Source organism: Aspergillus costaricaensis, assembly GCF_003184835.1.
Source record: "Aspergillus costaricaensis CBS 115574 unplaced genomic scaffold BO79scaffold_6, whole genome shotgun sequence".
NCBI lineage: Eukaryota > Fungi > Ascomycota > Eurotiomycetes > Eurotiales > Aspergillaceae > Aspergillus > Aspergillus costaricensis.
The window spans coordinates 914,128-937,805 of NW_020291806.1; the positions used below are offsets into that span (position 1 = coordinate 914,128).

The following is a 23,678-nucleotide window of genomic DNA, read 5'->3' on the forward strand; positions in this document are numbered from 1 at the left end:
ATCTCAGGACTCTGGGTGATCGGAACTAAAGTAGGACAAACTACAGACTTGCAGGAGGCCGTTTCACTGCGCTGGTCCCAGCTGGCCCTTTGTGCGCGATCAGTTCGTCTGAGTGGATCCCTCTGTTGTCTCTTTCACTTTGGCCCCGGGTCGACGCGAGCTCCTAGGCCTTCCTCTGTTCTCACTGGCAGCTTTGCTTTCTTCCAAGTTCGCTGGGGATAGTAGAGTCTCACACAGCTCGCCACCAAAGACTCAAACCTCCAAGTTCATCGCTTCCGCTTCCACCTGTCCCCGATGGCGTCTTCCGCAGCCCATCCTTCCGAACTCCCGCCGGTTCCTGCCCCGTCGAATCCCGTCCTCCTTGCAACCCAGGCGCATTGGATATTTACAGATGAGGAGCTTACACGGACGCCATCGCAGCTAGATGGCATGGCTCTGGAGGCCGAGCATATGAGCCGCAGCAAAGGTGTCAACTTTATTAACCAGGTAGGAATTATGCTGAAGCTACCGCAACTTACGCTCGCAACGGCCGCCGTTTATTTGCACCGATTCTATATGCGACACAGTATGGTCGACTTACCTCAACGACCGGGCATTCATCCTTACACGACAGCCGCGGCGGCTCTGTTTCTGGCTACAAAGGTGGAGGAGAACGTACGGCGGATGAAAGAGTTGGTGGTAGCATGCTGCCGGGTGGGACAGAAGCAGCCGAACATGGTGGTTGATGAACAATCTAAGGAATTTTGGCGCTGGCGCGATACTATTCTGGTGCACGAAGATGTTCTATTGGAAGCGCTTTGTTTCGATCTGCAGCTCGAGCAACCGTATCGCATCCTCTATGACTTCATTTGCTTCTTCCGCATGCAAGACAACAAGCCGCTCCGTAACGTCGCATGGGCCTTCGTCAATGATTCCGGATACACGGTGCTGTGCCTGCAGTTTACCGCCCGCATCATTGCGGCCGCCGCACTATACGCGGCGGCCCAGCACTGTGACATTGGTTTTGAAGACGATGTGCTGGGCCGGCCGTGGTGGGAACAGCTTGAGGTGGACTTGACCCAGGTGCGTCGCGCGTGTATGCGCATGGCAAAGCTGTATGAGAACAACGCCGCGCATCGAAACGGCCTGTACTACTTGACCAACCCCATCAGCACAGACGAGGGTACTGAGAAGACCAGGATCCCGCGCGTGGATGGCCCGGCGGACAACACGACACGTCCGATCCATTCCGGGCATGAGGCAGACGCTGTCAACGGTCGGAAGCGCTCGCGGGAACCCGACGATGAAACGAAGCCCCCACGCCCTTTGGCTGACTCGATACCCCCGTCAGAGGCAGGGCCAGCGACGCAGAACGGGGCCCCATCCCCAAAACGACCCCGGAGGGACTCGGTAGGAGCATCGGCTGACCGAGTCCCGTCATCTCGTATTCCCAAGGCGCCCCTCCCCAGCGGCGGGCCGGCCTTCTCCCACGACCGCCCTTCTGCGAACGGGCACCCCCCTCCAGCACATCATTCGCACCCGTACCCCGCGACCAGACACCCGCATCCCTTACCACCGCCTCCCCGGCCTCACCCTCAACGGGACAGCGGCAGCCGCCCCGGGAGTGGACCTCCGGGGCTACCTGTCGATCCGATTCAGCAACGGATTGACGAGATCGTGCAACAGAACATGCCCACCCAGGGCGGGGGGGCCGGCAGGGCGGAGCGACGGCCTCAGGAACGGCATCGGGGCGATTGGGAGGGGGAGGCCGACTCGGGGCGACGACGACGACCGTCCATGTCCACAGGAGGCCAGCCACTGTTGCAGGAGGATGCGCATCTACATCCACCACCTCAGCGTCTCCCGCCGCCGCCACCTCCGGAAGAGGAATCTTGTCCGCCGTCGCAACCCGAGCCGCCTCAGGTCCCGGAACCGGAGGACGAGGGAGGTGGCAGCGAGGAGGGCGAGCTATGATGGTTTCACCTTTGAATGAGGAGACGAACGAGCCCATTCATGAAAGATGGGGCCTGACACCTACATACATAATTATTTCGGCAGGGGGCGTCGGAAAATGCACCCGACACATTCCTCATTATCCTCCGATGAGGACTGGGAGGCTGAGCGCATCTGCAAGGGCACGAACACCTCCACAGAGTGAGAGACACATACAGAGACACAGAGAGACGAGGGGACGAAGATGAAATAAACTCTTGAGGGAGATAAGAAATGATAAGGGGGTAGGATTGAGCTCCAGGAAACACGCCAGATCTGTAGTTAATCTATATCTTCTACCGTTGAATTTAGAGCGATCATCGTGGACAGAAGCCCTTGATCACAATTTCCATCTCCGGAGGGCTACCCGGGCTGGCCTATGACAGGGGAGCAACCATGGTTGCGCAACAACCCCCTTGCAGCCGGACTTGCCGTCAAGGTCCCAATGGGATGGCTCCGACAACCCAAGGCGAGTCAAGCAACACTGCAGGTGGACTTTTGGCATTTGGCAAGAGACATACCGGCCGGATTCTTTGTCCGCCGTGGCTGGCTGAAGCCTAGCAGCGCCCACTGGACTCTCTTATGTGCTGTTGGGAATGCTTGACATCACGACCCGCCCTGCGTCTTGGGAATCAAAGTTCATGGAGAGAATGTCGGCTTGGCCACCCAGCCAACAAAACCCTCTTGCCATCATCTTCTTTCTTCGGGCGAACGAGAAACTTTCGAGCTGCCCGTCCGTCAGCGTCAGTTGAACTAGCCAATGGGCACCCCGTTATGGCCACATCGCTCCCCTGTCGAAGCCAAGATGCACCCGGCTCCTGCGACGACGGACCGGCGACGCAGCTGTCGCTTTTGCCGCAGTCGCAAGCTCCGCTGCTCAGGCGCCAGCGTCTGTAGCGCCTGCAAGGATCGCCAGATTGAATGTGTCTATGATCAGGGCGGCCCGAAAGGTCGTCCCCGGGTCACTGGGGCGCGCACCACCGGCCGCCTGGTAGCTGGCCAGCCGGGGCCCGAGCCCACCATGAAACAGGCTCCGTGGACATCCCCTTCGAGTCCGTCGTCCGCCGCGGCCGGTCAGCTCTACTCGCCGCGTCTCAAGAGCGTTGCCGATGCTCTTTCCGAGGTGACGGCCGAAATTCAGGAGAAGCTACAAGGTCAAAGGGTTGATGGGATGCCATGGAGCCAGACCGGTTCTCCTCGCCAGCAGCCGGCTAAGCTGGGCTGTCGTGAGCTCATCATGATACTGACCCAGGATATTATCGACGCTACAGTGTCCCGTTTCAGCGGACTCGACTGCCTTGCCTTCTTCGCTAACCAGAGCCAATCCTTCCGAGCCAACCTGGCGTCCAGCACTCCCCACGAACCGTCCCCTACGCTCGAACCGGCGCCGCTGACCGCATACAACGGATATCGCATCACCCAGATCCTAGATGTGTGGTTTGGTGCACATCCGTTGTCCATGGCCCTTTCCAAGACGCTGTTGCTGCGTGACGTCCGCAGCAACTCTTACGACCCTCTACTCCTCGCCGTCGTGCTAGGGGGCGGTCTGCAGGAGTTGGAAGATACAGACGCTCAGGTGGAATCCGAGCAACTCCTGCACTGGGCGACTTCTCGCCTACAGTATATTTCGACGGCGGCGGCCGACTTGTCGACCGCGCAGGCGCTGAGCTTGCTGGCCTGGCACGAGACATGTCAGGGAAACATTATCCGAGCAATGTCCTACAGCATCTACGCGAACCGTACCGTAACCCGCCTCACAATGGACACCTTGGCCCGGTCCTCACGCGATGCCCGACAGATCAACGGCGTCGACCTGGTTCAGATCGAGTTGGAGATGATGCACATTCTGGGGTGGATGACTCTCGCATTGATGGTCTGGTATTTTACACACTTCGGGATTGTAGATGACAGTCTGCCAGCGCTCGCGATGATGTATGAGCACCCGCCCATGAACAAGGACGCGTCTTTGGTGTTACGACTTGACAAGGCGGCCGACAACTTTTCCACGCTTCCTCACCAGTGGGCCTGGATCCAGGAAATCTGGACCATCAGCCACATCACCTCCGCGGCTGTTCACCTCAACTCAATCTACCCGCGTCAGGCTAGCGGGCCTACTTCACCCATAGCTCATCCTCACCACTCCTGGCAAAGTCAGCTACACGAGCAATTGCGCAACATCCAGCTCTACAAGGTTGACATTGGCAATTTGTGTAACGAAGCCCGCGCTGTCCTGGCGCGCAACGTGCAGATTATTGAAGCCAACATGGAAGACCAGGTCGCGCAGACACGGATCCTCACCGCGTACCGCACTTTGCTCATCCACCTGCTGTTCCCCCGCATGGAAACCATTCCCGTCACAGCCGATCTCGTCCAGAACCTCGCCGACTGCCTCGCCTTTTTTACCCGCAGCTTTCCCGTTCTCGTCCACGTCTCCACCACTCAGGCGCTCCCTCAATCGAGCATTCAGTCGTGCGTCCACTCCTACATGGCCGGTCTGGCCGCCTGCGGCAGCGCTATCGACGCGCTCTTCCTGATATCACCCAAACAGCTCCAATGCTGGGAACCGGAAATCCTGCAGGGCTTAGCCCGGCTACTTGAGCAAGCGACAAAGCTAGGCACACTCTTCACAGATGACACGCTATTGACAGACTGGCGGTGGCGAAATGTACAAGACCGATTCCATCGGTTATCTAAGTACAAAACGGAGCTGCAAAGCGTACCAACTGGATGGGATGGCCTTCCCATGCCTATCAGGCCGGCGGAGCGACAACTACCATCCTCCTCCCTGCCCACAGTGACCGCGGCGGTGGCGGCAGAGCCGACAGAGCCGGCACCCACACCCATAGTGCCTCTATACACGGCTACTACTGAATTACCGTATGTGCCGGGATACAGCATGCCAGTTGCACCTTCGACGTATGAAGAAACATAGCATTAGACAGTTATCCTTGGGGTTCATGTTACACATGGCATTACGGATGGGACGAAGTGAAACTGGGTAGGACGGAACCAATCGCAGAGGGATTGGTTGGTTCCTTGTGGATACATAATAATCATCATCTTTATTAGGATAAATTATTCTAAATCGAAATGCATATTCTCAATTACATCTATATCGCTTCCTCTAACACATTTCATCTAAACTAGCCTTCCTACCTTCCCAATACCACCAACCTTTTAGTTCTCCCTTCTTTTAAGACATCCGTGACTATTATAGTTAAAACTAAGCAATACTAGTAGAGCAAGGTGAAATCTAGGTTACTTCTTCCTCAGATTTACATGAACCAAGAATTACGTTACCTTATCTGTTCATCCATTCTAGATTCAATGACCATGAAGAAGCACTACTAAACTAAACACTTACAATGAGTTCCGATTTGAGTTGGGAACACAAAAAAAAAAAAGAAAGAAAGAAAGAAAGAAAGAAAGAAAGAAAGAAAGGTATGTAAAGTTTGAAGTTAAACTCAAGTTAAGTAGGTTTAAATCTACTAACCTTATATACATACCCCCTTCTTGACTGGCGGACGTAATGAATGTTCAAGATTTAAAATGAATTCTACTTCAACTTAATATTGCTTTGTATTCCATGCTTCTATGTCATTTATAGTGCCCATGTATTGTATATATATATATATTCACTCACTCTTTCTATAACATTATACTATCACCAATCTATTATAAAATCCGGCTCTTCATTCACACCTCCACATCCCCCAACAACCACCCCCCTTCCCTACTTCCCAAACCCCCCACCAAATGCGCCTCTCCCAACACCCCCTTCACGACCAACACCATCTCATCTACGGTGATCAAAAACCCAAAGTATGCACTCGCAGCCACACAGAACCGTCTATACCCTTCATCGCGCATCATCTCACCCGAGATAACCTGCTCTTCTTGTCCACGACGTCCCCTCGACCAATTATCCACTGCCTGCTTGAACAACGGCGTCGGAAGGATCTCCGGTAACGCGTCGCCCGTTTTCAGGGCCTGTTCGCAGAGACCCATCACCGCCATGACTTGGCCGATGAGGCGGTGGTCCAGGAGTCCCGTCTGCCGGGCTAGTTGCTCTTGAAATTCCTGGGGTAGGGATGAAGAGAGGAGTAGGAGGCGGCTGAGCTGGCGGTTGAGGCTACGGCAGAGGGAGTTCACTTTGGCGAGGGAGGCGCTGTCGAAGCGCGAGCTGGAGAATTCGAAGCCGAGGAGTTTGATGGGTCCGTCGAGTGCGACGAGGGTTTCGGCAAGTTGCAGGGAGAGAGGTTCGGCGAGCCTCCTACCTTCGCTGGAGTTTTGGGCCCAGACGGTGAGGAGGAGGGCGTAGTGCGTGGATAGGGTGCGCATGGCGCGGGAGAGGGTTTTACAGACGTGTCGGGAGGCCGATGGTGGCCGGGGGAGGGTTTGCAGGATGGCGGATGCGGCGACGCCGACGAGGACGAGGAGTAGACGTCGCCAGAAGACGTTGTAGCCTACTCCTGGGTTGCCGTATTGAGGGATGTGGCTGGAAAGTTATTAGTGGGTGGTTTGATGGGTTTGAGGGAAAGCTTACGTATCGTCGTAGCTATACGCGATGACTAGCAGGAATGTGGCTCCACCGATGATACCTCCCTGCATCAGGGCCGGCGGCAGATATAGTCTAATCCAGACAAGGATGACTAGGATTGCGGCGGTGATAGCAGACAGCCCATACGGATTGCCCGGACCATTTGCGGAGCCAATATACCAAGCCAGCAGCCCCAAAACTCCGCCGATGACGGTTCCAATGACTCTTGCGATTAAGGAGAAGGTAAAATCCGCCATGTACACGAGCAGACCCGTCTGCCCCATGATCAGCGCCCAAAGTCCCTTCGCACGGTAGTAGAAACCCGCACTGTGAGGGATCACGCCCGGAATGCCCAGGGCGATCGTGACGACAACCATGCGTATGGCATACAGGCCTTCATCACAGGTAAACCAGTGGTAGGTCCCCAGGATGGCTCGACTGAGAGGAGGACGTGGCTTCGTGCGGAATCCGCGGGTAACACGCAGCTTCTCTTGTGCTGCTTTGGTAATGTCGTCGGCGCTGACGCGATCCGGATCGTCTTCGGTACCCTCGGACCCTGGTGCCTTGACCTCATTCGAAGAGGCCCATGATGCGGCATATCTGAACCGGGTTGGCAGGTAAACGCGGATCTTAGCTGATTCTTGGAAGACCGTAGATACCCGCGCGAGCAGTGCCTCGGTCTTCTGCACGGTGTTGGAAATGTGCTCCTCGAAGACTAAAACGAACATGAGTGGCCGGAAGTGATGGGCTTCGTCAAGCGTCTGTTTTTCGTGTTGTCCGATCAGGATGTCGCTCATTTCATTGATAAAGACCGAACGGGCCTTGCTTAATGCCTCAAGTGCATTCTCACAGCGTTGCTGTAGCTGCTCGCGTTCAGCCTGGGATGGCCTTTTGAACCAACGACGACAGTTGACCAGGTGGATACACTCTTGCACAACACTAAGGCCCTCCGCACAAGCATCTATGGCGGTCGCGCTTGTCTTGACTAGCTCTTGGACGACCTCCTTGCGCAGCGGATGGCTATCCGGGCTGCGAAATCCATCCAGCAGTTGTGCAAGCTGTGTGAGCTGATGCGCGCCAACCTCGCGCGTATGTTTCTCATCCTCGTCCGGGGTCTTATCAACATACTTACGCAGCACATCCTGCGTGCGAGCCTCCCCCACGATCCGGCCAATGTGAAAGTCGAGAAGGGATAAAACTGCAACAAGTACGTCTCGCAAAGGGCCCTGGAAGGAGGCGACATCTTCGGCTCCCCAACAGCCTACAGAAAAGTCCAGAGGCAGGAACGCTAAGGATGGTTCCATGCTTTTATATTTCTGGATGATCCCAGCCTGTGTCATGCGGAGATCGTCGGGATTCGGTTGTTCCTCCTTCTTGCAGAGTGTATTTGCTGTCATTGCTAGTGGAACTTGGAGGAGTCGGACGATATCCTCCATACTATCCAAAACCACATGCGATGTCGATTGAGGAAAGAAGAGGATTGAGCACGCTAGGCCGAGCCCGACCCCAATTGCGGCAGGTTTGACGAGAGTTAGGGGTAAGGTTCCTGAGAAAGAGGGTAAAAGTGGAGTGTAGTTCAGGAATAGATCCGAGATGATAATGCCAAATATAGCCGTCAAAGTTGCTTTGGGATTGCTGGCCCGAAGACGCGCCTGTATATTTAGTATAGCCCATTGCCCTTAATCGGAGAATTACCTACCATGAAGTAAACAAAAGTGCAGATGAGGCAAAACGTCACGGCAGTGACGCGCGCATCCAGCATGTACCCTTCGTAAACCAATCGCTGCGCTATTTCAGTAGCGGAGGAGGTCGAGTTCTGGGCCTGTGACACAGCCGTCTGCTGCAGGGCAGCCACTTTAGCCTGCGTCTCGGCCGCTGGTCTCGCTGCCTGAGCAGCCTTCATGGTGATGACGCCCCATGCCCAAGCCAGACAGATACCGATGAACAAGGACAGCGCACCCAAGAGATAGACGAATACAATTCCGGATGGAGGTAGAAACAATAATACAAGACTAAATCATATTCAGCATATCAATGCGACCCGGGCATTGGGACAGATGCATACGCTGCGAAAAAGGTTGCAGTGCCGATGCTTTCCAGCGAGGGATGGATGAAGATCAACAAACAAGCCACCCAGACGGCGACCCAGCATCGAAAGAAGATCTTGAGATCGCGACCATTGAAATGGTCCAGAAACGGGGGTAACCGGCGTTTCTTCTCAGCAATGGCGGGAGGAGCACTGTCCGAATCCGACCATGTCGGGGGGGATTCCTGCGTGGTTCGTTCGTCGGCCATGATGGCCTCGGGCTGTTTTGCTTGGCTTTAAATGGCCCACGTGGGCATGAGGGCTGGTGGAAGAAAAGAAAGAAGATTTAAAATAAAAAAAAAAAAAAAAAAAAGAGAGAGTCGAGAAAGGGAAGCAAAGAAGCAAGGGATGCAAATAAGGAACGAACGACGGAGACGGAATGAATGCACGAGGGAAGAGGTTGACAGGCCCGGCGTCAATCAAGAGGGGAACCGATTGGCATTATGAAGGCCCTGCGGGCAAATATGTGGCGCCGCAAAAGGAGTGACCATTATCGCAATTAGAGTTAAATAGATCGGTTGATCTGAACCAGGGCCGTTGGTCGTTCCATGGATGGTCCGACGTGTCCGGAAGGTTTTTGCCTGAAGGATTGCCGAGGATGAGCTGGAAAGGAGGTTATGCAGGACCATCTGATGCTGATGCTGATGCCATTCGCGTCCTGTTCCTTCATGACATGACTGCAAATTCTCTGCTCGACAGCATAACAAGGATGGTGGACTTTGCCGAGCGAGTGATCGACAGAGGGTTGGTTCATAGTGACGCCCATGGATTGACACTGATTCAGCGGTGGAGCCGAAACTGGACATGACCCGAATCCGAAGCGAGTCTGGAACTGCAGGAGACCATCCGACGAGTATAGATAGGTCGCTGTGTGGTATGATGGTCGAAACTGCTATCTACCCCAGTTCTCCACTCTTAAGGGTCCATACTATTGTTCCTATTGCACGTGTCTTTAAGCCTGAAGAATAGCAATTAGTGTCTGGATATGTGCTAACCCCTGAATGCCCTTGGTGAACATGACATACCAGACTTAGGTGAAGAGAAACCTGAGAGCTTGATACCAGGATGGGTGCAATGGGTAAGGACGATGAGAAGTTCTTGTGTGCTACAGAGACATACTAAAGGGGGTATGTTTGCGCTGTATGTCTGCTCTGTCTACTGGCGTGATGCCCGACCGTCACTTCTCAACCCTCAAAACTACAGCTGCGCAATTTCAGGAGTACAAGCACAAGACCGAAATTCATATTAGGATTGCTGAAAAACGCTCGTCTTAAGCATCGCACAATCGCTCCGAAAAATATGCACAATGCTTAACCACCAGTCAGGTTCTATTTGTATGCTCTCCGCCAACCAGTTACACCCCGTTCAAACCATCATACCATTATCCAGCAAGCTGCTCGACGCCACGAAGCTAAATCCGCCGAAAAGCTCGCCCTCACCGGGGTGACTGGCTGGCGGACCGGACGCCCGGGCTGCATAATGGTCGTCAAACGCATGCACGATCGGACTCAGCGGCAGCTGCGTGAAATCCATCGAGAAGTTCTCCGCCAGGGCAGGGTCCGTCACCACCGGATTGATCGGAGGCGCCACCTCCCGTCGCTCCAGCGCCTTCCAGTCGATCTTTCGGAAGAAGCGGTGGTTCTTGATCGTCTGCAAGTCCTTGGGCATGTGGTAACCCAACCGCTTCGACGGCTCCTTGCGAAGCAGTCGGGTCAACAGGTCCTTGGCATCGGGGCCAAGGAAATAGGGCAGAGCCAGCTTCTGTTTCACAATCTTCTCCTGCAGCTTGGCGTTGTTGTTGGCTTTGAAGGGAGGAGATCCGGTGAGCAGGTCGTAGCCCAGCGCGCCCAGTGACCACCAGTCACAGGCTTTGCCGTACGACTTGCCTTGCACGACCTCCGGGGCCATGTACTCGATCGTACCCAGCGAGGAGTTGCAACGGTCGTCATCGTTGATGGCAATCTTACTGAGCCCAAAGTCCGTCAGAAGCAGATGGCCCTCACTGTCCAGCAGGCAATTTTCCGGCTTGAGATCGCGGTAGATGACCCCGACGTTTTGGTGGAGGTGTTCAAGGGCCAGCACCATTTCCGCCATGTAGAATGCAGCCGCATCCTCGTCAAACATACGCTCCATAGCTAGATGCGTAAACAGCTCGCCGCCCTCCGCGTACTCCAGGATCAGATACAGTTTCTCGTGGTCCTGGAATGCGTAGAATAATTTGACCACAAAGGGGTGGCGGTTGACACTCTCCAGAATGGTGCGCTCGGTCTTGGTTTGTTCGACAAGCTTCTTGTGAACGGTAATCGACGCCTTGCGAAACTGCTTTTGCGCGTACAGCTTGCCCGTGAGCACATGGCGCACCAGCAATACAGTACCGAACGACCCCTTCCCCAGGCAAAGGAGGGGCTCAAAGTCATCAGTGGTCATCTTTCGGCACAGCTGGGTACGCATATCCCGCACGCTTGATGTATTCCGCGAGTCTTCCTCGGCGGCCGCATCGGCGCTAACGTAGTCATGCTCTAGAGGCACCTCGTAGCTAGTCAGGACCTCGGTCTGATCACTGTCGGAGCACACACTGGCATTACTCGGGGTCTCAGCGGGGCCGGCTGGGGTTCCATTGCCAGACAGGCTCATTGATTCAAGCTGGAGTTTCAAAGCGCTCACCCCACAGCCAGCCGCGGGCTGAACCAACGGACTGCCCCCATTAGTTCCAGCACGGGTGCGCGGGTGCGAGCTCGGCGCACGAGAGCTGGCAGCCGATCGGTCCGAGTCTTCGTCGGCTGAGCCGCGAGGAGTAAACCCGCGCACGGTTGAAAGGGCCGGGGCAACTTCATGAACCGCGTGCTTTTTCTTCTTCTTGCGGCGGTCAGCCTTCGCGGCGAGAGGGTGTGCATTCAGCTCTGGAGCCGGGAAGGGATTGCCACAATGAACACCAGGCCCCTTGATCATGGGTCCTTGCTTGCGCTGGGGGCTGCGGGCGCTCATACGAAAGCCAGTTTCCGGAGCGTCGCTCATAGTGATCTCCTTGTGCGAATGCGACATGTCGGCTTGCGGACTAAATACATCGCTGACCGAGATGTCATCGTGACCAGTAGTATTCGCCGAGGGATCCATTGTGTCGTGGACTTCTTTTCAGATATCTCTCTATTCCCGTAATTGACCAAGCACGATCCAGCAGCCGTCCGATCAGAACGGCAACAGCACGATGCGTAAGCCAAAGGCGATCAAATGCACCCAGGCATCGACAAATCGAGGTACTCCTCTAGTTGAGGTCTAGTCAAAGTAATCTAATAACACAAAATGAGTGGTCAGCTTTTTTTTTTTTTTTTTGTTTTCTTTCCACGCCCCCACACGCATATCCACACACGCACACGCACAAGCGCGGGGTATGCACGGAAAACCCTAAATTTCCATATGCAAGGGGGAGTCAAGGGTCGATCGGAGCAGCGTACACTTGGTAGCACACAATCCGAGAGGGCTAAGCGACCCAGCAGGGAAGTTACGCGGCAGCCTGCAAGATCTCTCGGATATAGCACCTATTTACCGTCCGCCCTTGTTCAGGACGGACCATGGACCCTAAGCCAGAACACCTTGTCGTCAGAGACGGAGTGAGCGGACGACACGGCCGAGAAGCCAGTCGAAGAGGAAATATCGAGAGACACCGAGGAGGACGAATTCGAGTCGAGGGTCAGCAAACGAGAGCGGGGGAAGCGGATATAAGCGGACGACGGAATCGAGGGCAGCGCAGACAAGCACATAGAGGAACGGCTAATATGAGGATGGTTGAGATACCAGGGGATGGAAATAAGTCTCCAGGGAGCAGGCACAAGCGGCACAGCGAGGGTTTAAAACCGGGTGAAGATCCCTTTTATAAGAAGAGAGGGAGAAGGAGGAGAAGAAGAAAGTGAGAGCTGACTTGGATTTGCTTTGGCAAACGGGAAAAGAAAGCTGCCCGGCCTCGGCGCTGAGTGTATTTTTCCCGGCCCGCAGACCAATCAGCGTGTGCCGGTGCTAAGCGACGCTAGACTCAATGGGGCAGGATTACTTCACGTGTTGCGGTCATTGGAGGATGGCACCTGATTGCCCAATCGGGCAATCCGGGGAAGCTGCCTGAGGAACCAGAGCCACTGATACTGTGTACGATGAAGTACTTGAGTGGCTATACTACGGTATGTAAATCTAGAGGGAGGAGAGAAGGAGGAAGGCGTTATCACAGGATCTTGTTATAGAGTTACTTGGTTACTGTAGCTTATGCAGGGGTGGTAGATCTACCGACGGGTTATTAACTCCACCCGCTGAACCACTATTTAGTAATTATTATTACTAGAGGTTCAGATCCATCCAAAACCCCCTGCAGCCCTTCATGCATCTCTCCCTTCAAAAAAGGCCTGCGACCGAGTGATTTCCACCCCCGATCCCTCCACGAAGGCCAGCGCACTGGGCTTTTCAACCCGCACCGTCACCCGTTCATTCCCAAATTCCACCGTGACAATGCGCGCGACAAACGTCGCCAAGGCCTCCACCGTCTGGAAAGAGGTGGTTTCGACCCGCTAGTAATTCGTAGGTTGGATTAGCCTAACACCCAGGGAAGAAAAGCACAGAAACATTGAAGGAGAACTCACCTCAGCGACAGCCCGGGTCATGGCTTGGTACGTATTGACCGCCGTAGACCCCCAAGGCAGCTGCCCAGGCCCCTTAAACTCCAGAGAGACAATGACCGCCTGTTTCTCCACCCTCTCGTGGGAGTTGACGCCCAAGATACAGTAGCACCGGATCCCATCAATGCGGAACTCCTCCTCCAGGACGACCGGACAGCGCTCCGACTCTCCCACATCGTCCGTAACAGCCTCGTTGGCCTGACGGTACCCCCACACCGTCACACTCCGGTACTTGAGTCCTTCGTCCGCACGCAGCAACGCCTTGGGAAGATGCAAAGACACCTCACATTGGCCGAACACCCCATCAATAGGCGAAGTCGAAGATGAGCTGAAAATAGCCGCCAGAGCCTGAGACTGTGAGCCCGCCGAAGCGCTGCTTCTCCGCTGGGTGTTGTGCACGTGCGACATCCTACGGACCCCAGCAGCAGTCTCATCCAACAGTCCAAGTCCACAGTGAGCCACAATTCCGGCCGTCAAGCGCACATCCTGTCCCACATCACTTGCCAACATCTCGTCACGGCGGCTCCCGTCGACACTGATCATTCGGTGTCCCGGGTTCTCGGGGTGCTTGCCCAGGTTACGGATATCCTCCTCGAGACGGCGATAGAGCTTGCCGTAGTCCAAGGAGAGGGAGACATCGTCGGCAATGGCGGCGGCCACGGCGGAGGAGTAGGAGAGCTTCAGCGATGCCGTGCAAGGCTGCGATTTACCGGAACGGTGCCATGGGTCCGGGGCAGCTGGGAGGGGCAGTTGGATGTTACGGAGACGCACGCTGTCCAACACCGGGGGATGGGATGGGATATGGACATTTACGCGTTGATCGGCCATGATGACTGTAGGATGGGCGACAGAGATATGAGAGGAAAGAGCTGGATCTAGTCAGTTCCTGGGGTACGAGCTCGAAGCTGCAGCTGCTGGAGTACCAGACAATCAATGGGCTGTTGTGACGTCAACCAGTAAGCGTGGAAGACCCAGTCGAACTCTTGGTAGAGATAGCACCAACCAGATAAAGAAAGCTACCACTGCAGTCGCATGGATCAATTGGCCTTCCTGACTTTGAGATTCCGTCCCACCGAGGCAAAATTCTCAGACAAAGAGCTGCGCTGGAAGGAAATTTCGCGTGAGCTGCGGATGACGAGACGATGGCGGGGTTGGGTTTAGCGCGGGGAGCTGCTTTCATTTTCTCGGGACCCACGCGAGTCACTTATTAGAATAATAAACTAGTTAACTATGTACCCTACTTCCACGACCAACAAGCGTGGAAATACTATATTTTGATTTGATTGTTGCACTATACACAATATCCCGGGGGCGTGAAATGATCGACATCGTGGGTGATTACGTTAGATAAAAAAAAAGGCCAAGATCCATCCACATCCGCAGGTCCATCCGTACATTATGTGCAGGAAAGCCGTCCACACCGGCAAAGAAACCACCGACACGGCTGTCCACATACGCCTACTTTTGAAACCTCGAAAAACCTTCCAGTCGGAGCCCGGAACCAGCGGGGCTAGAGATCATGGTCACATCAAGTGATGAAAGCAAGCGCCAGTGTCGTTCCGTTGTCCATGTCAACCTGACACACGCATTCGTATCTGAGGCCGTGTTCAATCCAGAAGCTGACTCCGATTGGGAATTGTCAACTCATCCGGAACGGCAATGAGGGAAACCAGTTCAACAAGAGAACAAAGGGGGAAAGCATGCACAAGGGGTATCCGCCATGCGCTGAGGTAACTCAACCAACGAGCTAATTACAGACGACTACCAGTATCCGCGGCGGTCGTAAGGCATGTATTCGCCCCGAGGCGGACTACGAGGCCGTCCATAAGGGCGAGGGGGGGCGTACGGGTCATCATAATGGCGAGGTGGTGGGGGTGGGCGGACATCGTAGGGGTCATCGTAGGGACGACGCGGGGGAGGGTAGTCTTCCATCCGAGGGCGAGGAGGAGTGCGGCGTCCGTATCCATCCCGGTCATAATAGTCCCTCCGGATTGGGATGGGAGAGCGTTCCCGATAGTGAGCCCGGGGGCTGTAGCCACGCGGCGCAGGGAACCGCCGGTCATACTCATCCATGGGCGGGTAACTCCGACGAGGGGACCGAGATCGGTACGGGTCACGAATGGCACGTTCATCCGGGTAAGTTTGAATCTAGGAAGGGTATGAGGTTTCTCGTTCCACTCAGATCATAGGTACCAGTAAAGTTGCTTACATCGGCAATGCAAGTTACGCGGGAGCCTTTGAATTCACGTCCGTCCAGCTTCTCAATGGCCGTCTTCAGGTCGTTGGCGGTCTCGAATTCCACGAATCTTGGGAGCATGTGTCAATGGGGTCCTGTCCGACCGGATAGGAAGTTGAAGGATTAACCCACCCTCTGCCGAGTTCACGGCCAGTTTCAGAGTAAACCACGTCCAAGCCAGACTGACGCGCAAAATCTTTAAGATCCTAGATAACCCCAGGATGTGAGTCCATATCCAGGTGCAAGAGTGGTACAGTGGTATCCGATGTGTCCGGGTGCCAGCAATTAGAAAAATACAATATGGAAAAACAGGCCAGGAAGGGACCCAAGCGATACAGGGTAGTAGGCGAAGGGATCCTTCGATGACTGCGAGGGCGTTCCATCCTGGACAGGGTTGTCCGGCCTCGGCTCTCAGCTCTCAGAGCTGGGGTTCGACCATTGGAGGCAGCCATCCAGCCTTCCTTTCAGTTAGGTGGGGTCCGAAAGTTGGTTGGTGAACGACCCATACATCATGAGGAGCTGATCATCGTCGCCAGGATTCCCTTGGGCCGTAGGTGGAGGAACATAGAATGGAGTACAGGGAAAGGATAATTAGGGAACGCAAATCGGCCGAGATGCAAGGCGTCCGGTGGATCCAGAAGAAAGGGGACTTGGGCTGCTAACCTGCCAACTTGTTTCCGGGAGTCCAGAAACCATCATGCGAAAGATCGTGCGACGCGGACGAGGCATGTTGGGACGGTCCATTGGGCCAGGGAAGTTCTCCTTGCGGCGCGGTCCACGGGCAAATTGCACGGTGAGGCGCTCGCCTTTGAAGTCACTGCCGTCTGCATGGAGAGTTAAGTCAACCATGAAGATCTTTGAATATGGTGCTTGCGTTGGTACATACGGAAGGCTATATAATCGTCCTAGATTAGCATGGTCACGCAACAGCTAGGGAGCGAAACAGGGTGACTTACCGGGTACAACATCTCTAGCATCCATCGCATCCTCGTATTCGATGAAACCGAAGCCATTCATGAGCTTGATCTCTGTAATCTTTCCGGAACCATGGGTGCTGAAATGTTCCTCGATATCCTGTTTAGTCACTGTAAAAGAAACCCCACTAATGGCGCCCACCCGGGGCGCCGTGAGTACAATGTCAGCCTACTGCGAATGGTTTGAAAGAACAAATAACCGAAACAACTGGATGAGATTTCGAGGCTGCCAACCCAGTATCCGGAAAACTGAGTTTACCGTGACACAAGCAAGGAAGATTGAAACAAAAGGAAGGAAAATCCGCCATCAATCTCCGGAGGGGTGAAAACCTCGGTGACTCAGGGAGGTCAATCCAGACGCATGGCGATCCAGCGGAATATCCCGAATTCTGTGTCGAAGATAGAGGTGGACAAGAAGGGCAACATCCAGAGCGGGTTGAGGAGAAAACAAGGAGACCTAAGGAGAGTTTGTAGATGGCTTCATACCATTGCGGGGGAGATTCCCGAGATAGAGTCGGGTGGACGAGACCTCAGTCATGGCGGGTAGTAGTAGATGGCGAGAGAGATTGGACTAGCACAGCGCGCACAATGGTCGAGGTGAAATCCGTCCAGGCGGATCAACAAGCAAATCGCAGTCGCAACGCTTCTGGCCTTGCGGGAACGTGGTTCAAACAAGAAAATTCCGATTCAATGATGGTACAGGCGACCGTAGGGAAACAGATCCTTGAGGGGTCAAATGGGTCGTTATCCTGGGCAATCTAGAGCTGGAAGTTGTGATGGCGGCAGTATTCAGCAAAGTAATAATTCCTGGGTGTTTATCCGGGGAATGCGAGGACCATAGAACGGTTCCAGAAGGTAACGGTGGGCCTGACTGATTAGGGAAGCAAGGAGAGGATAGTTTGGTACGCTGAGGGGACAGCTGAACCAGAGATGAAGTAGCTCTCAGGTAAGAGCTGGCTTTCACACGCGCGCGCGCACACACACAATCGGGACTGGAAGAGGGTTAGATGGTGACGGAGATCCGGTCGAGCGGGAGAAGGAGAGCGGCAGCACGGGGATTCCAGGGAAGCGCTGGGCAAAGAGAGCAAGACAGGCAGGATCAGAAGAAGATGAGGGAGAAAGGAGAGTTTTGAGGGCGAATGAACCGGGTCACAGCAGGGAAAAGAGGAGAAGCGCGAACTGATTGGGAGAGGCTGACCGCCCTGCCAAATCAGAAATCCGGGTGGAAATGGAAATTCAACTTGATGCTGGCGGTGGGAAGGCACCCAATCAGAGGCCGCAGTCTGGAATCGCCTCACTTTGTTTCCCTCGGCGGGATCCACGTGGCCCCGCCTGACTACTTTGTCCACTATGTCACTCTCAACTAGCTACAGAGGCAGTGCTGTTGCCCATGTTTATGAGTTATTCATGTAGATTCTACAGAGTATTATGCTGGGCAGCCGATCTACATTTATCTTACTCAACACTGCCTGAACCAGCACCACTACTCCGGTACAGCCCTGCTGCATCCCTCTATAATTATCTCGGCTTCCGCCCACTCGGGTGGCCCGGTCAAGCTTCCTACTAAAGTAGCTGAATGCTTTAGTCGTTTCGGCATTTCACATACTAGGTAGGATACATACAGCACAATAGTATATTAGGCAATGGTAGCAGGATGTACAATGATATCACTATGTATATCATATCAATAATTGAAGTATGTCTATCCAAGTTATCTACTTTGTAGTTCACTGTTCAACATCTACCCCATACTAATCAATATATTAATGTAGAAAAAATGGAACCTCCACTAATCTGCACTGGGTCTAGTCCCTGCCAAGCAATTAACAAGGCTGTCAATTGCTGCAGGGATGGCAGTCGCGGCTGAGCTTCAGCTCCAATGAATATGACTGATCTCATCATCAGGCAAAGTGATGCCTATTTGCCACAGGGTGGCTGGACAAAATTAAACATTGTAATCTTATATATTTGCGTTGATGTAATAGGATCTACCTGTGAGGGTAGTCAGCCTCTCAATACTTTGTGTTGATAGCACAGCATCTATGTACTCAGAAGGCACTCTTCGACATATCCCACCCTACAATGTATATACTGGACTATAGCTATCGTTACCGACAACACATAGATGAAATATCTTACTTTTTGTCTACATATCTACGGCATATGGACGAAACATAATTTCGCGGGTCTAATCACTTGCTGGAATTGCTGAAGAAAATACGCTAAACAACAGACGTAAAGCAACCCGCGGCACCACGGCTCAAGAGGTATAAGAATAAAAAACACGCGGCAATCCTTAAAACAAGAAAAGAAACTGAAGAAGAGAAGAAGGGTGTTTTAGATCTAAGAGGTCTTCGGAGGCATAAGCTTGATGTTCTCTTTTTTGTCTCTCCCCTTCTGTGGGCTACTTCCGGCTCCCCCAGTCGCCGGTGGTTGGGAGAGGGTACGTACCAGGTTATGGCTAGTCACCTCAGCCACAAGCTTGTACCCTGGTATCCCGGCGATTTTGAGATAGACGGAATAGGCAGATGACAAGATGTAAATCATCGACTCTGCCGTGTATACGCCGTCTAGCGTGATGTCCATGCCTGATGGCAGAGTCTTCACCCAGTTGGCGAGCCTCTCCACTTCCTCTTTATTCATGTTTCTCGCTAGATGGACGCTAAAGACTGCCCGGAGCGTTGGAGCGATGGTTGTCGGGTCCACATTTGCGAGGCCCGTAAGAGGGAGACAGATAGAGTGGTTACCAATCGTGATCCCGTGCGTGGGTTTTTTGATGGCGTTTGGGCAGGCACGCAGAGTCTGGATGAGATCGGCCATTTCGATGTAGCGGTGGCCCTCTCGCTGGCGCCTGACGACCTCCGAAATAATCTTACTGGTGAAGGTATTCTGCGGAGGCGCGAACGCAAGCGGATCATTTATGTCCACGGTCGCTATCATTTCGACTACTCGAGGGGATACCTCTACCCCTCGTAGGGCCATGTGGGAATAGCAACAATCCAAGATGAACAGAACATCAACTTTGTCAGTCTCTGCCAGATAGCCTCCGTAGTTGCTGCTAGCAACAAGGTAAAAGAGAGTGACATTGGCGGAGAACGTTCTTTCACCTGCGACTGTATCTGCAAAGGACAAGGCACCATCTACAAGTAAGCCGTGCCCCGAATAGTGCACAGTCACGAGGCTTCTTCCAGGGGAGCTTTTTGCGGCGCTTAGCTTGTTGCGAAACGCCCCCTGGATTGTCCATACAGGAGTCTTGTCATGTTTTCCAATGACAAGCTCCTGAGCACGTGGAAGTGAAAGTCTCTCGAGGAGCGTCTGGAAGTTGGCTACATCTCTCGCAGCATTGGTATCGTCATCTGCCCATCTGATAGCGAGGTTGTGGGAAGATGCATAGCGGCTATTGTGCTGTTGAACAGCGGCCATGAGCGTGTTCCTAAAATCGTCGGGGTTGATTTGCGACATCTTGTCAACAATGAAAAGGAGCTCAGAAGATCAAGTCTCTTGAAATATTGGAGAAATATGATTGAGAAGGAAAGAAGTGGTGTTGATCGGTATTTATATACGTCTTGGCTCATACTTAGGTAGTGAATAACTCATAGTTAGGTGGTGAGGGAAAAGACGTCACCAACCGATTTATTCACACAACAACTGAGTGAGCAATTTTGATGTCTGATTACTAAATGAATGAAGCTGAATGAATGAAGATATGATCTCTTTCGATTGTGGTTCGAGACAATTGGGAATATTTCGGAAGGTCTTAGGGCTGGTGTAAATGCTCCAGCAATTCCTCTCTTCTTGTAACTAACTATATTAAGGTAGTTGGTTATCCAGGCACGGGTCCGCAGGCTATTACATTAGTGTAGTATGGGCAATAGTATCAATGATTGTTGGGTAGAATAGTAACAAGGACAAGGTACTACTATTCTGCAAACACTCTGACATCGTCTCTATGGTAGATTCGCTCGGATGGAAGAGTGGCAGCCCATGATATATCCGAAGACGGCTATCTAGATACTCGGTGCATGTGTCGAGACTCGATACTTACTAGTAGAAGATTATATCCGACGGGATTGACGGCAAATCCGCGGGCGAAGCGGCAAGCGTGCGAGTGATTCCCATCACCGAACCTCCCATTGGCCGACATAGCCTCGGGTAGTCCCAAGGCAGGCCAAGTTCTGCCCGCAACCTCCAGCACCCACCGCCAAATTTTATCCCACGGCCGCCATATTCTTAGTCACGTTCTCCATTGCCGGTGACGGAGAGGGGACTTACCTTAGCCTACTTACTTACTCTTCTTGATCTGGATCCCACGCTTGAAGTTGCTTCTTCCTTCTCCTTCTCCTTCTCCTTCACCATCCCGCTTGGTGCCATTTCTGTGCCCTTCTCGTCCGCCACTCCTTTCCCATATTGCTTGCTCCCATCCTACCATGCAGTTGTCTCGTTTATAGGAGCTCCCAATTCAAGCAACACTACTGTGACCTCTCCTCTCCTACCTTGCTCCCTTTCTGACTCTCCGGCATGGCTTCGAAAGGAGCTGTCTTGCCTCTTCTGAGGCGCGAATTGCGACCCACTTGGTCGCGATTCTCCAGACCCTCCGCCTCTCTCGCCCCCTTCAGCAACTCCGCCCGAATCTCGAACAGCTCCCTCGCAGCGTCCGGCAAGCGTGCCATTCGTCGCACCTCGTTCTTCCCGCCCGTTCAGACTCGAGCATTTTCGCAATCACTATCCCGAAAGCTGACTGATGAGCATGGCAACTTTGATCCGCGACAGTTGGACAGAGAGTCGGATGAGGTCGATGTCTGTATCGTCGGTGGTGGTATGTAGAATGGCCCGGACCTCTTTCGTTTGGCGTATAGAGGTATGGCACAGGATTCAGTAACTAATCGACTGTCTTTATTACAACATAGGCCCTGCTGGTCTGGCTGCTGCCATCCGATTGAAGCAACTCGCCAATGAAGCCGGCAACGAGGAGTTCCGTGTCATCGTGCTGGAAAAGGCCGGTGAACTCGGTGCACACGTCCTCTCGGGTAACGTCCTGGAGCCTACCGCCATGAACGAGCTGTTGCCAGATTGGTTGTCGGAAGACAATCCGTCTCGCTTCGAGAATGTGACTCCGGCGAAGGAGGATAAGATGCGCTTTTTGACCAAAAACTCAGCCATTCCGATCCCTGCGCCGCCACAGATGAACAACCATGGCAACTACATTATCAGTCTGAACGAACTTACGAAGTGGATGGGAGAAAGGGCTGAGGAATTGGGTGTTGAAGTATACCCCGGATTTGCGGCCAGTGAACTCGTCTACAAGAAGTCGGATGGATCGGTTCTCGGTGTGGCCACCAATGATTTGGGTGTTGGTCGCGATGGCAAGGCCAAGGACAGCTTCGAGCGGGGAATGGAGTTCCACGCCCGCGTGACCCTTCTTGCTGAGGGTTGCCATGGTAGCTTGACGAAGCAGGTGGTCAAGAAGTACGACCTGAGGCGCGATAGCCAGCCTCAGACCTACGGTATTGGCGTGAAGGAGATCTGGGAGATCCAGCCCGAGAAGTTCAAGCCCGGTGAGATCACGCACTCCCTGGGATACCCCCTTCCTAGCGACACGTATGGTGGTGCGTGGATGTACCACTTTGGCGACAACATGGTCAGCATTGGCTTGGTGGTTGGGTTGGACTACCCGAACCCCTGGCTGTCACCCTACGGCGAGTTCCAGAAGCTCAAGCACCACCCTCTGTACAAGGACGTCCTCGAGGGTGGAAAGTGCATCTCGTACGGTGCACGGGCTCTCAACGAGGGTGGATTCCAGTCGATCCCGAAGTGCGCTTTCCCGGGAGGAGCGCTTATCGGTGATAGTGCTGGATTCTTAAACGTTCCGAAGATCAAGGGTACCCACTCCGCAATGAAGTCGGCCATGCTTGCTGCCGAATCCGCCTATGCGGCCCTGCAGGGCAGCTCGGAAGGCTCTGTATTCCTGTTCGACTATGAAGAAGCTCTGCGCAAGTCGTCCATCTGGAAGGAGCTTTACGAAGTGCGTAACATGCGGCCCTCTTTCAGCACACCGCTGGGTCTTTACGGCGGTATCCTGTACTCTGGTCTCGAAGCATACGTCCTCAAGGGCAAGGCTCCCTGGACTTTGAAGCACCACGGTACGGATGCTGCTGCGACCAAGATGGCATCCGAATGCAACAAGATCGAGTATCCCAAGCCGGACGGAGTGATCAGCTTTGATATCCTCACCAGCGTCAGCCGCACGGGTACCAACCACGAGGAAGACCAGCCAGTGCATTTGCAGGTGGAGGACTGGGACAAGCACACCGATGTTGCCTGGCCCAAGTACCAGGGTGTGGAGAACCGCTTCTGCCCTGCCGGTGTGTATGAGTACGTGGAGGACTCTAGCAAGCCCCACGGCGTGCGCTTCCAGATCAACTCCCAGAAGTAAGTCAAACCCAAATGCTCGTACTGTTTCTCTTGCTAACTAGTCATAGCTGCATTCACTGCAAGACCTGCGACATCAAGGTGCCTACACAGGATATCAACTGGCAGACACCTCAAGGTGGAGAGGGCCCGAAGTACTTCATGACTTAGGCCTAGCGATTTTTCAACACTTACATATTTCTCTCTACCCTTCATCAGGGTACAAAAAGGATTGGATGGATCAGTATCCATTGTGGCGTTGGTTACTAATGTTTGATCATGTTTTATTTCCAGGCCGGTGGATGCCTGTTACGTTATTGCGTGTTGAGCCCGGACGGGGCCTTGTATATATAGTTGTACTCCATAGTTTGCGGTGACGATGAATACTGAGTATACCGTGATACTCGGGAAATAAGCTGTTTTTCTCAGCGTAAGCTACCTGATGAGCAGCGCAGATGTCTGAATGATGTTCAAGCTGAATGCTAGGGCAGCTAAAGTAAGACTGATGGTAGATGTGCTATACCACAACGAGCCTAGCAACCTCACAGCTAATTCATTATGGCTCTCCCACGAGCATATACTTCACATGATGCAACCAACCAACCAACTAACACATGCAAATGACAAGCATCCAGGAACACACCTCCGTAAATACTCCCGAATTCCATCACTTCCCCATCACGACCCCCAAAGGACGTGTCGCCTAACCTCACAACACCGTCATACACACCCTAACCCCCGCAACTACCAGTCCATCAACGCTCCGAAGTAACAATCTAGACCAAACCTTCACGGAACCCACTTC

At 53.5% G+C, this 23,678-nt stretch overlaps 8 protein-coding genes across 8 annotated transcripts; 3 read left to right on the top strand and 5 right to left on the bottom strand.

Moving 5' to 3' along the window:
• Window positions 1-294: 294 nt before the first annotated feature.
• On the top strand, window positions 295-2,299 carry BO79DRAFT_168242 (putative cyclin; the record flags this gene model as incomplete). The annotated part of the gene is made up of 2 exons (XM_025679415.1): window positions 295-333; window positions 373-2,299. The coding sequence occupies 2 exons, from the start codon at window positions 295-297 to the stop codon at window positions 1,951-1,953; spliced, it is 1,620 nt and encodes a 539-aa protein (XP_025542882.1). The 3' UTR covers window positions 1,954-2,299.
• A 477-nt stretch (window positions 2,300-2,776) lies between these two features.
• BO79DRAFT_189996 (fungal specific transcription factor domain-containing protein) lies at window positions 2,777-4,990 on the top strand (the record flags this gene model as incomplete). Its single annotated transcript, XM_025680699.1, has 1 exon — window positions 2,777-4,990. The coding sequence occupies one exon, from the start codon at window positions 2,777-2,779 to the stop codon at window positions 4,901-4,903; it is 2,127 nt and encodes a 708-aa protein (XP_025542883.1). The 3' UTR covers window positions 4,904-4,990.
• A 542-nt stretch (window positions 4,991-5,532) lies between these two features.
• BO79DRAFT_243631 (uncharacterized protein) lies at window positions 5,533-8,895 on the bottom strand (the record flags this gene model as incomplete). The annotated part of the gene is made up of 6 exons (XM_025685306.1): window positions 8,577-8,895; window positions 8,211-8,523; window positions 6,518-8,163; window positions 5,674-6,469; window positions 5,615-5,619; window positions 5,533-5,563 (listed from the first exon to the last, which is right to left on the bottom strand). Exons 1-6 carry the CDS (start codon window positions 8,804-8,806, stop codon window positions 5,533-5,535), a joined length of 3,021 nt encoding a protein of 1,006 aa, XP_025542884.1. The 5' UTR covers window positions 8,807-8,895.
• Window positions 8,896-9,493: 598 nt separating this feature from the next.
• On the bottom strand, window positions 9,494-11,711 carry BO79DRAFT_214993 (AGC family serine/threonine-protein kinase; the record flags this gene model as incomplete). Its single annotated transcript, XM_025683258.1, has 3 exons — window positions 9,494-9,534; window positions 9,623-9,715; window positions 9,977-11,711. The coding sequence occupies 3 exons, from the start codon at window positions 11,709-11,711 to the stop codon at window positions 9,494-9,496; spliced, it is 1,869 nt and encodes a 622-aa protein (XP_025542885.1).
• Window positions 11,712-12,814: 1,103 nt separating this feature from the next.
• Window positions 12,815-14,344, bottom strand: BO79DRAFT_168254 (dihydroneopterin aldolase). The gene is made up of 4 exons (XM_025679416.1): window positions 14,259-14,344; window positions 14,200-14,237; window positions 13,220-14,142; window positions 12,815-13,147 (listed from the first exon to the last, which is right to left on the bottom strand). Exons 3-4 carry the CDS (start codon window positions 14,081-14,083, stop codon window positions 12,959-12,961), a joined length of 1,053 nt encoding a protein of 350 aa, XP_025542886.1. The 5' UTR covers window positions 14,084-14,142; window positions 14,200-14,237; window positions 14,259-14,344; the 3' UTR covers window positions 12,815-12,958.
• Window positions 14,345-14,811: 467 nt separating this feature from the next.
• On the bottom strand, window positions 14,812-17,171 carry BO79DRAFT_71426 (putative pre-RNA splicing factor Srp2). The gene is made up of 7 exons (XM_025689649.1): window positions 16,952-17,171; window positions 16,448-16,576; window positions 16,378-16,383; window positions 16,155-16,315; window positions 15,624-15,697; window positions 15,465-15,561; window positions 14,812-15,403 (listed from the first exon to the last, which is right to left on the bottom strand). Exons 1-7 carry the CDS (start codon window positions 17,001-17,003, stop codon window positions 15,017-15,019), a joined length of 906 nt encoding a protein of 301 aa, XP_025542887.1. The 5' UTR covers window positions 17,004-17,171; the 3' UTR covers window positions 14,812-15,016.
• Window positions 17,172-18,808: 1,637 nt separating this feature from the next.
• BO79DRAFT_214996 (uncharacterized protein) lies at window positions 18,809-19,927 on the bottom strand (the record flags this gene model as incomplete). The annotated part of the gene is made up of 1 exon (XM_025683259.1): window positions 18,809-19,927. The coding sequence occupies one exon, from the start codon at window positions 19,925-19,927 to the stop codon at window positions 18,809-18,811; it is 1,119 nt and encodes a 372-aa protein (XP_025542888.1).
• An 819-nt stretch (window positions 19,928-20,746) lies between these two features.
• On the top strand, window positions 20,747-23,281 carry BO79DRAFT_243634 (electron-transferring-flavoprotein dehydrogenase). The gene is made up of 3 exons (XM_025685307.1): window positions 20,747-21,281; window positions 21,373-22,894; window positions 22,945-23,281. Exons 1-3 carry the CDS (start codon window positions 20,984-20,986, stop codon window positions 23,042-23,044), a joined length of 1,920 nt encoding a protein of 639 aa, XP_025542889.1. The 5' UTR covers window positions 20,747-20,983; the 3' UTR covers window positions 23,045-23,281.
• The last annotated feature ends 397 nt before the right edge of the window (window positions 23,282-23,678 follow it).